General features: G+C 49.0%; 1 protein-coding gene across 2 annotated transcripts in view; it reads right to left on the bottom strand.

Annotated features, from left to right (window-relative positions):
• The window catches only part of LOC146172210 (uncharacterized), a 144,725-nt gene extending 130,707 nt beyond the window's left edge, over window positions 1–14,018 (bottom strand). For both annotated transcript variants that reach the window (XM_084585979.1, XM_084585980.1), the window contains exons 1-2: window positions 13,806–14,018; window positions 7,530–7,713 (exon numbers count right to left, since the gene is read on the bottom strand). In XM_084585979.1, the coding sequence (XP_084442105.1) occupies window positions 7,530–7,674 (145 nt within the window). In that variant the 5' untranslated portion in view covers window positions 7,675–7,713; window positions 13,806–14,018. The remainder of the gene's footprint in view (window positions 1–7,529; window positions 7,714–13,805) is intronic.
• Between the last annotated feature and the right edge of the window lie 988 nt (window positions 14,019–15,006).

Below are 15,006 nucleotides of genomic sequence, written 5' to 3'. Positions count from 1 at the left end.
CTGATAGATGGGAAGCAGGGCCTCGAAAACTTGGGGAGGCAGGTTTCTGGGATGCTTAGGCACTGGCTCAGCCCTAGACTTTGCTGAACTTTGCTTGCGCTAGGAGCTAGGCCCTGATGGGCAAAAACTGTGTTGAGACTTTGCATCAATGGATGTGATATGATATGTGGCCATTACTGCCCTGTGCATGGCATCAATGTCTCTTGTGTGTCATTAGGGCCCATCCATAATAGGAGGTCAGCCTACTGATGAGGTCTCCTGTCAGTTTGCCGATGTGCTGTACGCGCAGCTAGCGTAAAATATGGTGGCTGCAGACGTTAAGAAGCAAGTTTTTCTTTTTTTTTTTGCGGGAGTCATTTATCCTTGCATGTATGAATCAACAAACGCATGTGGTCAGCTGCGATCATGATTTGCCCCAAGTGCGGCGTGATAATCGAACCAGGCTTGTGCAATCAAGCCATCATGGGCACTCTGCCAAGTTCACTCCCCACCACCGCAGGAGCTATCAAAAGATAAATGCGCCGTGACGTTATTGCTGCGCAGCATCTTGGCACGCTGCCAAGAAATGAGCTGTGGATGAGACGACCAAAACGAAGTGGCGCGCGCCATCGACATGCAAACGAAAACGCTCGCGATTTCTGCTGCCGCAACACAAAAACCTTGTTTTGAGCTGCCGCGGTGGCTCGAGCAGCGAGAGGGACGCAGTTCCAACAAGTTGGAAATTTTTCGCTCTGTCGCTGCCACTCGCCGCTGAGATCGCTAATCGCTTGCATGTGAGCGAGCTGGCCTTAACGTTTTTTTTTTTTTTCAAAATTCTGGGCGCAAAAGTGGAGGGTGAGTTCATTATGCGACAAATACAGTATCGTTTTCTTGCGTAAGTGCCGTTACAAGCAGATTTCTGTATTAGAATTATCGATATATCGAACTATTTCACGATCCCCTTTCGAGTTCGATATATCCGAGTTCGACTGTATATCCATACACCTTTTTCTTGCTCCAAGACGAGGTATGTCTTGCTGTCACCATCACACAGCACTGTAGTGTACCGCAGTTGGTGGCGCTTGAGGGACCTGCTGAACAGTATATCAAGGTGGCCTCCACTTCCATTTCTCCTGCCTTTTTCGTTGTTTTTTTGGCATACATGGCTGGCTGCCCATGTTTCATACGAAGGGTCATCTTCCTTTAGACCCAACTTGCACCCGGCACAGAAATTACTCAACACAACATAATCAAGTATCAAGCCACTGAACAGTTCAATTACTACACCGACGCCGATGTGGGATGAATGTCCGCGTGTCATCCAGGAACCATAGTAAGAAATGGCGATGTTGCCGGGATTATCAACGTTTAGTTCGGAGTAGAGATCGCGCCGCCATGCTGCAAAACGACGGCACGACCTCGAGGAAAGTGAGCACACGCGCGGGTCGGCAAAAAGTAGGGGCAGGGGCACGCGGGCGGTGGTTCGATCACGTGCAGGTCACATGCCAGGCAGACGATGCTAGATTCACTCGCGGTCCCTAGATAGCGTGGCGTGCGAAAGCGCGGGTGATTTAAACACATTTTAGGTGGAGATGATTGATAAAACCGAAATTTAGCGTTTTGAAAATGTTTTTTTTTTGCTTCTTTGCGGATTTTGTGTCGTGTGAATACAAAATATGCTTCGTTATAACCGATTTAGTGTCAAATTTTCAGTTTTTCATTTTGTTATACAGATAGAACTCCCATAGAAATAAAGCACAGCCAACCAAACTTTGCTTTTACTTCGTTATATCCAATAATTTGCTGTATCCGTGTTCGTTATAACGAGGTTCGACTGTATATGGAGCTCGACGGGGATAGCAAAATAGTTCGATATATTGATACAAAAATTGTCTTGAGACGCCACCTGGGATCGTGAAAAATGATAGGGTATTTGTCGCGTAGTCAACCCAGTAGCATAATTAACCCACCCCCAACTTTTGGCCCCGAGAATCTGAAAAAAAAAAAAAAAAAAAAATGTTCGGAGGAGAGTCTCTTCGTTTCAACCGTCGCATCCACCGTTCATTTATAGGCAGCGCGTCAAGATGCTACGCAGCGATAACATCAGGACATGTCTATCTTTTGACTATGTGTTTGATAGATCCAGTGGTGGCAGGGAGCGAACATGGCAGAGTGCCCGTGACGGCTTGATTGCACAAGCCTGGTTTGATTTATCACGTCCCACTTGGGGCGGGCGTAGTCCACTGCCACAAAATCATTGGAAGTGCGATAGCTGCAAATGCCATTTGAAAAAAAACAATGCTAAAAGTCGGTGTCGTAATCGCAGCTGACTGCGTGCTTTCGTTAAATCATAGATGAAAGAATGAACGACTTGCAAAAAAAAAAGACGTTCGCAGCAGCCATGGCTTACGCTGCGCGGCACGTTCAGCACGACAAGTAACATTATGTACAGGGCGAAAAACGAGGATGAAAAAAAATGCAAACAAACAAGAGCTTGTTTGTTTGCGTGTTTCTGCCCATCTTCGGCCTGTCTACGGCAAGGATGAACGACCCCAATCCCCCCCAAAAAAAGGGAAAAAGAAACTGCCGCTTCTGTGTCCGAAACCACGCATGTGCAGCACGACGACATGAGACGCCTTCATGGACGCGCATCGCGCGTCAGCCGCCGCACGCAGACCGTTCCCAACACACACTGGAGAAAGTGTCTGCCACAGGCTGTGCTGGCTTGTCTGCGCATGCATAGTGCGTGCTGCTGCGAACGGAGACCGGGTAAGAGAGAGAAAGCGGAGAGATGAGTGGGCACATCCTTGCGCTTCGCTCTATCGTGTTTTTCTTCTCTCCTGAACACCACTGCTGCATTGGCTCTTTCGTTCCTTCCCGCACATAGCTTGCAAATGTCACATTATGGCGTGCAGCAGCGATCACCACAGATGCGGGCGCCTTTGGGGAAAGGGCGCGGCGCTGCCCTAGACCCGCCGTCGCCAATCTGCGCCCTCTCATTCCGTCCGCGTGTAGCTTGAAAACGTCATGCAGCAAACGGCCGATGATGCGATCGTCTTTGGGGAAGTTGCACCGTCCAATGCGTGCTGTGGAGTTTGATATATCGAATGACCGGTGAAATTGAGTTCGATATATGACGCAGCTTTCCTATACTTTTACATGAGATTTTCAAGGGGATATTCCATGCGTACGAGTATGGTATAACCAAAATTCGGAATATCCGGGTTCAACTGTAATACGAATTCATAAAATTCCCCGGACAAATTGCATTGCATTCAATGGGCAAAAAATTTGGTTGTTACGAACCCTTGTTCTCTTCACGACGGGCGATATGGACTTCGGTATTACGACCATTGAGGCTCGCGCATATGTACAGCAAGAAAAGCAGCACAGCACGAATCACGCACACATGCCAAAAAAGAAAGCCGGAAAAACCATCTTGGGAACCTGCGGCAACAGCGAAGTTGGTGAAGAAGCGTTTCTCCCTCAGTTGACGGCAGAGATCTCTTTTATTTCGTTGTTGCTCACTGCAAACGAACCAACCAGCCCGGCGGAGTTGTGCCTTGCTGCCCCCTCCACATTTCTCCACCACCCCTCAGTCTCCCCTGCAGAATACTGCAATGTCACGAAAGCGGAAGGCAATGACCTTTAAGGACAAATTGGAAATTTCAAATAAGGTGGACAGAGAGCCCAAGAAAAAGTGCACTGACATGGCCTAGGCCTGCCGCTGTCAACGTTGTCAACAATCGTTGGTCAGCGTGACCAAATTATACAAAATGTACAATGCTTCATGATAAATTCAAAAGAAGCGAAAACTGCCCACCATCTGAAGTTGTAAGAGGCTCTCCTAATGTGGCTCAGAGAGGTCCCGGCAGCCCGCATCAACATCGACAGAAAAGTGCTTCGCAAGAAGGCAGCAGACATTGCACTCACATTGGGAATTAACCTTCAGGCCTCTAGTAGGTGGATTCACCGGTTCAAGGTACGGCATAACCTTTCGTACAAGGCCATTGCGTGGCGAAAGAAAAAAAGTTGACGCCTACGCCGTGGAAGACCGGATGGCAACAGCGCTGCCCTCCTATATACAGTCGAACCTCGATATATCGAACACAGATATATCGAATTATTGATTATATCGAACACTTTCTATATCACGCGGAAAATCGCATGCATTTTTAATTTTTTATTTCGAACGGCGTCGGTTGCCAAATGGATAAATCGAACTCCACCACCCCAAACCATGTGCACTCTGTTGACAGGAGGCGAGCTTTCCCTCAACGCCCTCGAAGATAGCGGCGGCGCGATGGGCGTTCCCGACTGCTGCGCACGATCGCTGCATACATCGGTCGTGCCGAGGGCGTCATTTGAACGTAGCGGCGTATGCACGCGGCGGCTTGGCCGGGCTAGGGTAGCTAGCCTGATTTAGTTTGTCAACGACTAACCGCGTCTCGGCGCCGCCACTTGTGCTGCGCCAGTCGTTATCGTGTGTGGCCTAGGCCTGTCACGGCGTGGTCAGTGTTGTGATGGCTGCAAACGCGAAGAAGCGGACGACCCTGACATTTGCTGCGAAATTGGAAGTGATCCGCCGCGTTGAAAATGGTGAAAAAAAGTCAAGCGTTGCCGAAGCTTTCAGCATACCGAGGAGCCCTTTGAGCACTCTGCTGAAAAACAAGAGTGACATAAAGGCCAAGGCGGAACAAAACCAGCACTCAGGCGCGGCAGGTACGCAAAGCTGCCTTTGAAGACGTTGAGAAGGCGCTGCACAAATGGTTCATCGACGCAAGGGCCCGGAATATTCCTGTATCGGGACCGATGATACAACAGAAGGTCAAGAACTTTGCGTTCATTCTCGGTGCCGAGAACTTCAATGCCAGCAGCGGTTGGCTGCAACGTTTTAAGGCCCGCTTTAACCTTGTCGGGAAGACAGTCTCGGGGGAAAGTGAGGACGCCAATGAAGGCGAGATCAAGAAGTGGCTTGAAGAAGAGTGGCCTAAGATTCTCGTCAAGTATGAGCCCAATCAGATATTCAATGCTGACGAGACGGGCCTGTTCTGGCAAATGCTTCCGCGACAAACGCTCGACACGTGCGGAGACAAGTGCCACGGCGGCAAGCAAGGCAAGGCTCGTATTACAGTTCTGTTGGCTGGAATATGGACGGCAGCACGAAGCTGCGGCCACTTGTCATAGGCAAGTTCCAAACCCCGAGATGCATGCGCAACTGCCCCAGTGTTCCGGTGACATACGCATGGAACAAGAAATCGTGGATGACTCGGGAGATATTCCAAAAATGGTTGAAGGCATGGGACTCGGAGCTGGCGCGTCAAGGCCGGACAGTTTGCCTCATCGTTGACAATTGCACAGCACACCACACTGATGTCCAGCTGAGCAACATTGAAATTAAGTTTTTGCCGCCGAACACGACGTCGAAGCTGCAACGATTGGACCAGGGCATCATTCGCGCTTTCAAATCCATTTATAAACGTCGGCTGATCGACATTTTGCTTCTCAAGCTGCGGATGGGCCAAGAGCTAAAGATAGACCTTTTGGGTGCCATTCAAATGCTGAAAGCCTCGTGGGACAGCGTCAAGCAGTCGACAGTAGTTCACTGCTTTCGGCATGCGGGATTTGTAAGCCGCATTGAAGAAGCTTCCGAGCAAGCAACTGAAGAATCAGCGTTGGACGACAGCACAGAGGAAGAATGCCAGCTCAAAGAAACCTGGAGCCAGTTGGAGCGCTTTGTCGGTGCTGAGCCACACAGCATGTGCATTGATGACTTCGTTGGCGGTGATGACAGCACCGGAACAGTGGCGGAGTTGACAGATGTAGAGATTGCGGCGGAAGTTACTGCTGAGCGGCCAAACGAAGACGCTGCCGAGATTGATCCCGTAAGCGCTGCCCCGCTCCCGACTGCAACTGAGGCTGTAGCTGCTTTGGACCTTGTACGCCGCTACTGCGGCGCAATAGAAGGCGCTGGACTATCGCTTGTGGACCGTTTAGACTACGTTGAGGACGCCGTGGTTAAGCACGCGGTTGCCAATTTGAAGCAAGCTACGCTGCTACAGTACTTTAAGCCAAAGGAATAAATACTTTGTTTGAAACTTCAAGTGAGTATTTATTGCGCCACTGTGCCATGATTTGTACTAGTTTTTGACGCGTTTTCTACGTGATTTTGTATATCGAATTCCGGCAATATCGAACTATTTTGCAATCACCGCGCTGTTCGATATATCGAGGTTCGACTGTAGTAGGATATGAGGCAGGTGATGTCTTTATTGTAGACTAAACAGGGCTGTAGGGCTGTTCTACAATCTCCAGCCCGAAAAAAGTTTTTGCTTCAAAGGCGATACCTGCCAGGACAGAAAAGATGCCACTGACTGTCATTGGCAAGTATCAAACGCCTTGATGCTTTATGGCAGCCGGTGGATTGCCGTGCATCTACATGGCAAATAAAAAGGCGTAAAATTTGTCAGGTACCTTGATCGCAAAATTTCTTGCCAAAATATAAAAATTGTTTTGCTGTTGAACAAGCGTACCACCCACCCGAAACAAATGACACTACAGAGTGCTAAGGGGCTATTCCTGCCCCCGAACACAGCGTCATTTGCAACCACTGGATGCTGGATTTATAAGAAATGTTAAGCACTATTTCAAAGCTTTGCTGGTGCGCTGCCTCCTCACGAAGGTGAACGAAAGGACATGAATTTTCAGATCAGTCTTCTGGACGCTATGCATTTTCTCGCAATGACCTGGGATTGTATCACTCTTGCGACCATCGTTAATTGTTTCACGAAGTATGGGATTTTCAAATCCCAGACCCGATTCTGATCGATGTCTGGAACAAACTTGACGTCGACTGTTGCGTTGACGATTTCGTCACCGCGGACGACGACCTCGCCACCTGTGGTCTCCGCACTGATGAAGATATTGCAGAGGAAGCGTCACAACAGCCTGGCATTCCATGCAGTGACGAAGATGATGGCCAAAGCAGTCATGACTCACAGCCGACGGCAGCAGAAACGATGCACGCCCTCGATATTCTGCGGCGCGCCGTGACCTTTGAGTCTGTGTGGCAGAACCCAGCGGTGCAATTTTTCAGCTTTCATAGCTCTCTGCTGTCAGATTTCACGGAAAAGAAGGCGCAGTATATGCGACTTCTTTCAATGAAAATGAATGTTTCATACATGTTGAAAGGTTTGGAAACTGATTTTGCTCATTTTTTGATGATACGAAATTTCGGGTCATACACAAATTTTCACTTCCCATTGAGTTTCATATCACCGAGATTCTACTGTACCAAGGAATGGAAAGTGTCGCAGGGGGTGGCAGAAAGGCGGACAGATGAAGTTAGAAGTTTGCAAGAGTTAAGTGGGTGCAGCTAGCACAAGATTGGGGTACTTGGAGGAATATGGGAGAGGCCCTCGCCCTGCAATGGGTATAGTCCGGCTGATGATGACCATGCACAGCCTGCACTCGAATGCTGTGCTTATCGCATTTACCAATTCCTGAAGTCCCTTTGCAAAATGGCAGCCAGAGAAGCCAACAGTACTTACGTGGTACAGAAACCTTGATCACTTCCAGATACTCCCAGCTGGTGCAGGGAACCTTCCGCATGCTTGACTGCAAGCACAGCCGCTTATTGGGCAGCTTGGGGTTGACACAGAGCATGCCCTTGGCGCCCGCATAGCGAATCTGCATTGCTGATATGCAGTCCTTCAGTTTTATCGCCTTGTACACCTGCAGGATGCAAGCCACACAGCAGACTCAACATACTGGTGACAGCGGAGTAGTAGTGGACAAGACAGTTTTCATGGACACCACTGCAGCAGCACAATTCTGCCTTTCATCCTTAGGAACTGAACTAAATAAAAGCTTTCTCTCTGGTCTTCAGTGTTGATACTGCACAGAACGTTTCTTGCACCGACCAAAATGTGAGATGGCTGTGCTCAAGCAGATCCGGAAAAATGAAGATGAAGTAGCACTTGGCCTTTATAACAGTTAATTTTCAGAAAAAAGCCAAGTGACCGGAAACTGATGCAAGTTCCTAATGTATCCTCACAACTAAAATCTCGCTAATTCACCCTTCAAGGAGGGACCGGAAAATTGTTCGATTTAATTATCCCAAAGTTTGAATTATCGAATGGGCAGAAAAAACTGCCAAAAACCATTTGCATCAAAGCAATTTTATTTAATGAACACTTGGAATATAGCCGTATATACATTTAAAATGAAAGCTAAATGACAACAATTTCTCTTGGCTTCATCAACTGCTTTGTTTAGTACACTGTCAGCTTTTTCCCCTTGCATTTTTGAGGATGCTTCACCATATGGACGGTGATCCATGCTGTGAAGCGTTTTCACTAATGGCCCCTTTGCATTAAATATGAAAAATATGAAAATAACTGCATGGCACCGTCCCAACACCGAACTAATAAACCAGTGGCACAAGTTGAGATATCTGAAACGGTGTGACCAGGTGATGAGAGTGCCCCGATGGCAACTACAGGATAGAGGTGACTCCCCGACCTTCCTTAAACCTGCCTTAGCATGCACGCCTGAGGTGCACGGGAACCGCGGCTCTATGAAATTCAGGTATGGGGAGGTCAATTTGAACAAGCGATAGCCTAGCGGGTTGTACTTCGACGTGATCGCCCTCTGAATTAACTGATGCAAGCCGGCCCACGCACGAATTACAGTAGAATCTCGGTGATACGAACTCTGCTGATACGAAATTTGGTGTGATACGAATTCATAAAATTCCCCGGCCGAATTGCATTGCATTCAGTGGGCAAAAAATCAGATGTTCCGAACACTTTTTCTTTTCGCTACGGGTGATACGAACTTCGGTATCACGACCGGTCGAGGCCCACGCACACACGCACAGCGAGAAAAGCGTGCGCAGCGGCACAGCACTGATAGCACGGATCACGCACACGCGCGCGAAAGAAGAAAAAAAATTACAGCGGGAAAAAACCGGCTTGGCAACCCGCGGCAGCAGCGAAGTTGGCGAAGGAAGGTGGCGATATCTTGCCCCCCCCCCCCCCCCCCCCCGCTCTCTCTCTCTCTCCCCTCCCCCCCGCATTTTTTTTTTTTAGTTGTGCGCACAGCCTTGCGGCCCTCTCCACATTTCTCCGCCACCCCGCAGGCCAGGCTCTTCCGCTTTCCGGAGTCTCCGCTGCAGCGGCAACACGTTGCTACACGTTGCTTTGTTTTCTCGTTTGTTGAGGCTGACACCGCATTGATAGCGCGTCGTTTTGTGATCATCTCGGCAACGCGAAAAGGTACATCATGCTGCAATGTCACGGAAGAGAAAGGCGTTGACCTTTAAAGACAAATTGGAAATTTTAAATAAGGTGGACAAAGAGCCCAAGAAAAGGCGCACTGACATGGCCAAGGAGCTAGGCCTGCAGCTGTCAATGTTGTCAACGATCGTTGGTCAGCACGACCAAATTATGCAGAATGTGCAGTACTTCGCGATGAATTCTAAAGAAGCCAAAACCGCCCACCATGTGAAGTTGGAAGATGTTCTTCTAACGTGGTTCAGAGAGGTCACGGCGGCCGGCGTCAACATCGACGGAAAAGTGCTTCGTGAGAAGGCAGCGGACATCGCACTCACACTTGGAATTGGTGACTTTCAGGCCTCCGGTAGATGGATTCACCGGTTCAAGGTGCGTCATAATCTTCCCTACAAGACCGTTTGTGGCGAAGGAAAAAAAGTCGACGCCTGCGCCGTGGAAGACTGGATGACAACCACACTGCCGTCTTACATAGCGGGATATGAGGCACGTGATGTTTTCAATGTAGATGAAGCAGGGCTGTTTTACTATCTCCAGCCCGAAAAAAGTTTGTGCTTTAAAGGCAATGCCTGCCGGGGCGGACAAAAGAGCAAACAACGTATCACAGTTTTGTTTTGTTGCAACGCCGATGGATCGGAAAAGATGCCGCTGACAGTCATTGGCAAATATCAAAAGCCCCGATGCTTTAAGGCAGCCGGTCGATTGCCCTGCGTCTAGAAGGCGAACAAAAAAGCATGGATGACGTCTTCTTTGTTTATGGAATTCGTCACGTACCTCGACCGCAAGATGTCTAGCCACAACAGAAAAATAGTTTTGCTGCTGGACCAGTGCACCGCCCATCCAAAACAAATGACACTACAGAGTGTTAAGTGGTGTTCCTGCCCCCGAACGCAACAAGTCATTTGCAACCACTGGATGCTGGGATTATAAGGAATGTTAAGTACCATTTCAAAGCTTTGTTGGTGCGCCGCCTCCTCGCGAAGAAAGAAAGGAAGGACGCGAACCTCCAGATAACTCTTCTGGACGCTGTGCATTTTCTTGCAATTGCCTGGGATTGTATCACTCTTGCGACCATCGTTAATTGTTTCGCGAAGTGTGGGGTTTTCAAATCCGCTGTGGCTACTGCCTCGCAAGTGCCAGACCCGATTCCCATCGATGTCTGGAATCAACTTGACGTCGACTGTTGCGTTGACGATTTCGTCACCGCGGACGACGACCTCGCCACCTGTGGTCTCCGCACGGTTGAAGATATTGCGGAGGAAGCGTCATCACAGCCTGGCATTCCATGCAGTGACGAAGATGACGATGACCAAAGCGTTGATGACCCACCGCCAACGGCAGCAGAAACTATGCACGCCATCGATGTTCTACGGTGCGCCGTGACCTCCGAGTCTGTGCGGGAGAAGACAGCGGCCCAATTTTTCAGTTTTCAAAACTCTGTTATCAGATCTCGCGGAAAAGAAGGTGCAGAAGGATATACGCGATTTCTTTCAAAGAAAATAAATATTTCGTACCTGTTGGAAGGCTTGAAAACGGATTTTGCTCGTTTTTTGGTGATACGAAATTTCGGGTGATACGAAAATTTTAGTCTCCCTTTGAATTTCGTATCACCGAGATTCTACTGTAACAAGTGTCTGACATCATATACTTGTATAGCTGTAGGCCAGGAATACCCTCGTCTCGTCTTCACCGAAAGGTGCAGACACTTTCTTGGAAATGCCTCGAAGTGCTACACTAGCCAGCAGTCCACAGGCACCACCACCACAACCAGACCCACGACAACTGCATGCATTGCACAATGGCAGCAAGCAGTGCATTGGCAAGGCAGACCACCATGCATACCATGCTTAAGGTGCGAATGATGAGGTATCAGGATGAAGTGACATACGTACCCGGGAAAGGCCTCGCAGCCGACAGACTTTCTAGAGCACCTGTGCAGGAGACTGGCGACATAGAGCTAGAGAGCAATGTCGAAGCTTTCGTCCGCTGCATGAGGACAACTCTCCCCATCAAGCAGCACTGCCTTGAGTGGCTAAAAGAAGCCCAGAAATCCAATCGCGTGTGCATATATCTCCGAGAACACTGCACAAAAGACTGGCCTTCCTGACAAGGTTTGCCCCTGGACGTAAGAGCTTTCTACGAGCATCGTCAACAGCTCACCGTAGAAGACGATTTGCTACTCTACGCAACTCGTGTGGTGGTGCCACTCACATGCATAAAAGAAATCTTGTGCCTTTTGCCCGAAGGTCACTTCAGCATCACGAAGACACAGGCCCACGCAAAGGACTCCGTTTGGTGGCCTACAGTGGCCAAAGATATCGAAACCATCGTAAAACATTGTCAAGAATGTGTCAAGACGTCCAGCAACTGCAAAATGCCGCTTCGGAGTACTGAATTTCAGTCAAGATCATGGCAGAGAGTTGTAATGGACCTTTTCTTGTTCAATAGCTACTGGTGGTTGATTGTGACTGATTACTACTCCAGATACCCGGAACTGACTCGTCTAGAGAAGCTATCATCGAGTGCAGTGATCAATCACTGTAAATCAATTTTTGCCCGACATGGCATTCCAGAGGTGGTGGTCTCCGACAATAGTCCGCAGTTCTAGTCCTCTGACTTCAAGTTTGCTCAAGAATACAGATTCAAACACATCACATCAAGTCCACACTACCCTCAGAGCAACGGACTCGCCGGGGCTGCTGTGAAAATCATTAAAACTTCAATGAAGAAGACTCAAGACCCTTACCTGACCCTCTTATCCTACAGGGAGACTCCATTGAAAAATGGCTACAGCCCCTCTGAACTATTGATAGGGAGGCGGTTAAGGGCAAAGCTTCCTCTTATTCCCAGAATGCTTGTTTGCCATTTGCCAGAGGTCACTAAACTCTGGAATTTTGAAACCCAATACCACGAGCAGCAGCGAAGAAACTAACGACATGGCGTGCGGCAACTTCCCAACCTTCTGGAAGGGGATGAAGTATGAGTGATGGACTTTAAGCGAAAAGAAACCATGGTGGCACCCTCGGGCGAGCCTAGATCGTTTATGGTTGACACTGGAGACGGTACTGTGCGGCAAAATTGAACCCATCTTGTCCCTTTTCTCAAGCCTGCGGAAGAGAAACGAGAGAACCAAGGCATCTATGAGGCTTCTCTACATGGACACACATGAAGGTGACGGCACGGATGTAAGGCTGCCGGAGATTTGTTTCCCCAAGAGATTCACACACAGCTTGCGCGGACGCCTCCCCCCAGCACACAAAGTGTGGACGTTGCGTCATTCCGCCCAAGAGACTGCTTCTCTGTCAGAGGAGATGTAGTAGACAGTAGCTACTATAGCCACTTGCAGTGGCTCGTCTTGGATAGCCTGGGGGATCGCTGCTGTGCGCTCGCAGAAGCTAGAAAGAGCTTCGGGTGCCACGGGCAAGCTGTTGGGGCTTCTCGTCACGGAAGAGGGTACAGCATGCTTCAAATGCTCACTTGAACAGCACGACACTTCCTGCTTCAATGCTGGACATAATGTGGCTGAGTGCTCGCTCCACTGTCGATGGCTCACTCACTGCTCGGTGGAAGGCGGCGATTCGCACAGCGTCGCTTCGCTTCGTAAAGCTTATTCGGTGACGCGAAAAATATTTTATCAGGCCAGTGAAAATGTGTGCAACAGCAGCAATTTAAGGACTGCAACCTAGCAATTCATTTGTGACTATAGAATGCCGCGAATCGAAAGAACGAACGGCGAATGCGACCCACGCACAGCAGATCCGCCGCGTCTCCGCTGCACGGCCGGGCGCACGTCTCCCTACCAAACTGTTCTTCCCGCCGCGAGGGGCGCGCGCGTCGCACCCCGAGTTACTCCTGCACGGTGCCTATTGCAATGCAAGGCTAGCTTTAATCGCTTTGCGTATGCAATAACGTTTTTCAGGCGACTAGCCGCAACAACTTTTAGACTAAGTATTTCACTTGAAGCACGCGGGCAATTGAGCCGCACATACACGAAGAAAAATTTGGAACATTAAACGGCTTACACTCTTAACCCTAAAACTTGTCATCATTCCAAACTGGCACGTGTCTCTTAAGAAAGAGCAAATGCCCGCCAGCTTATGCAATGGAATTAGACCTAAGCTAATTACCGCTGCAGTTTGACAGAAAAGCAGACGACAGTCATGAAGATGTACGCGATAGGGCCACACAATTCTGATCACGCATTCAGCAAATCCTCGAAGGGCCCAGAACAGCATCATGCTGTAGAAAGACATTCATGGCTGAAAACCGTACCACATGAATGAACACAGCCATCAACAGTAAAGCGATCCTGTGCTGCATAAGCGAACTGGGCCAAGTGCCCGACTACAGGCAGCCACGAGACGTACCCGACATAGCGCCAGCATGCGAACGCGAGTGTGTGCAGGAATGTATGTCGTCATCAGGAAAAAAGAAAATAAAAGCAACGCAAGACAGTATACAGCAAGACAACTTACGCAACAACGAATTCATTACAGCGCGCAGCATGCGGGAAACAAATCTGCCTCGCCTTACCTTCTCAGTTCTATCATAGCCGCCACTACTTGGTTCAACTCATGGCCTCATGGCGTCCACAATTGCAGTCATCTTCATTGTGACAGGTGGATGGAATGCGTAAGCGTGCGCACGTAGCGCTGCACCTTTCTCGCGCAAGGTGCACGCGCAATGCCCTGAGGCATGGAGGTAACTGTAACCGTCCTTGGCACCATGCCATGCGTACCCTGAGGCTATCGGCCTGGTGCGCTGCAGCTTTGGCCGAACATGTGGCGCCGTCTGGGAGGCGCCGCTGTAAAACGCGGCTGTCTGGATCCGCAACCGTGGGTAGCACCGACGCTGTGTTCCGATTTCTTTTTGGGTCCCCGTAAGAATAAAAAAAAAATATACACCGACTGAAACAAGGGCCTGTACTTACTTAGTCATTTCGAATCTCATATCGCACCCATTGCTTGTCGTTAAGGCTGCGCATTTCCCACGTTTTTTGTTTTGGTACAGTACTTCACGCTAGGTTTTTTCAAGCATGCACGAGCTATCGCTAGCACGCGAAAAACACAAAATAAACGGGTCTTTTTTTTTTTTTACTTCTGGACCAAACTAGAGCTCTAAAAGTTGTGACAACTACTAAAAGTTGTAACCACAGCTGGCAGGCCTTCGGACACGGCCTGTGTTGTAGAGAGCGCGGAGCCTTCCTGCCCAACGGGAACTTTTTTTTTTTTTTTCTAACGACTTCCTAATGACAGTTTCCAGCTGTTCTCGGCGCTCGCTTTTGGGAAGCCTAGCCTGACGCAGAAGACGTAGAAGCACGACATGGAGAGCGAAGCATATTGCAGGAGTGCGCGCTTTCTGACTTGCCGCACGTTCATGGTTCCCCGCAAAGAGAAAACGTCCTTTTAAACTAACAGCTCGATCTGCTCTTGTGTTTATGGGTGTCATAATAGTTATAAAAAAACAACCATCGGGAAGCAATCGAAAATCAAGTTGTTTTTGCGGTTTCCTTGGAAATCATACGAGAGCAATGTGTCGCATCGTTAACAGTGGCACCCGGCCTTGCAGACGCAACTGGCATCCGTGATATTGCGTGGGTTCGCCAACAACTACATACAAAAAGAAAGAATTACATATGTGGTGAAGAGATGCCGAAAGGGCCGAATAAAACTTACCTCCAAGCTGACGTCGTAGAAGGCGGTTTTCATTTCGGCAGCGCATTTTCTGAAGATAT

The sequence above is a fragment of the Amblyomma maculatum genome, unplaced genomic scaffold, assembly GCF_055883805.1.
Source record: "Amblyomma maculatum isolate TAMU_Amacu unplaced genomic scaffold, ASM5588380v1 scaffold_13, whole genome shotgun sequence".
In the NCBI taxonomy this organism is placed as follows: Eukaryota; Metazoa; Arthropoda; class Arachnida; order Ixodida; family Ixodidae; genus Amblyomma; species Amblyomma maculatum.
Note: the sequence above shows the minus strand (reverse complement) of the source record. Positions and strands in the feature narration are given on the sequence as shown.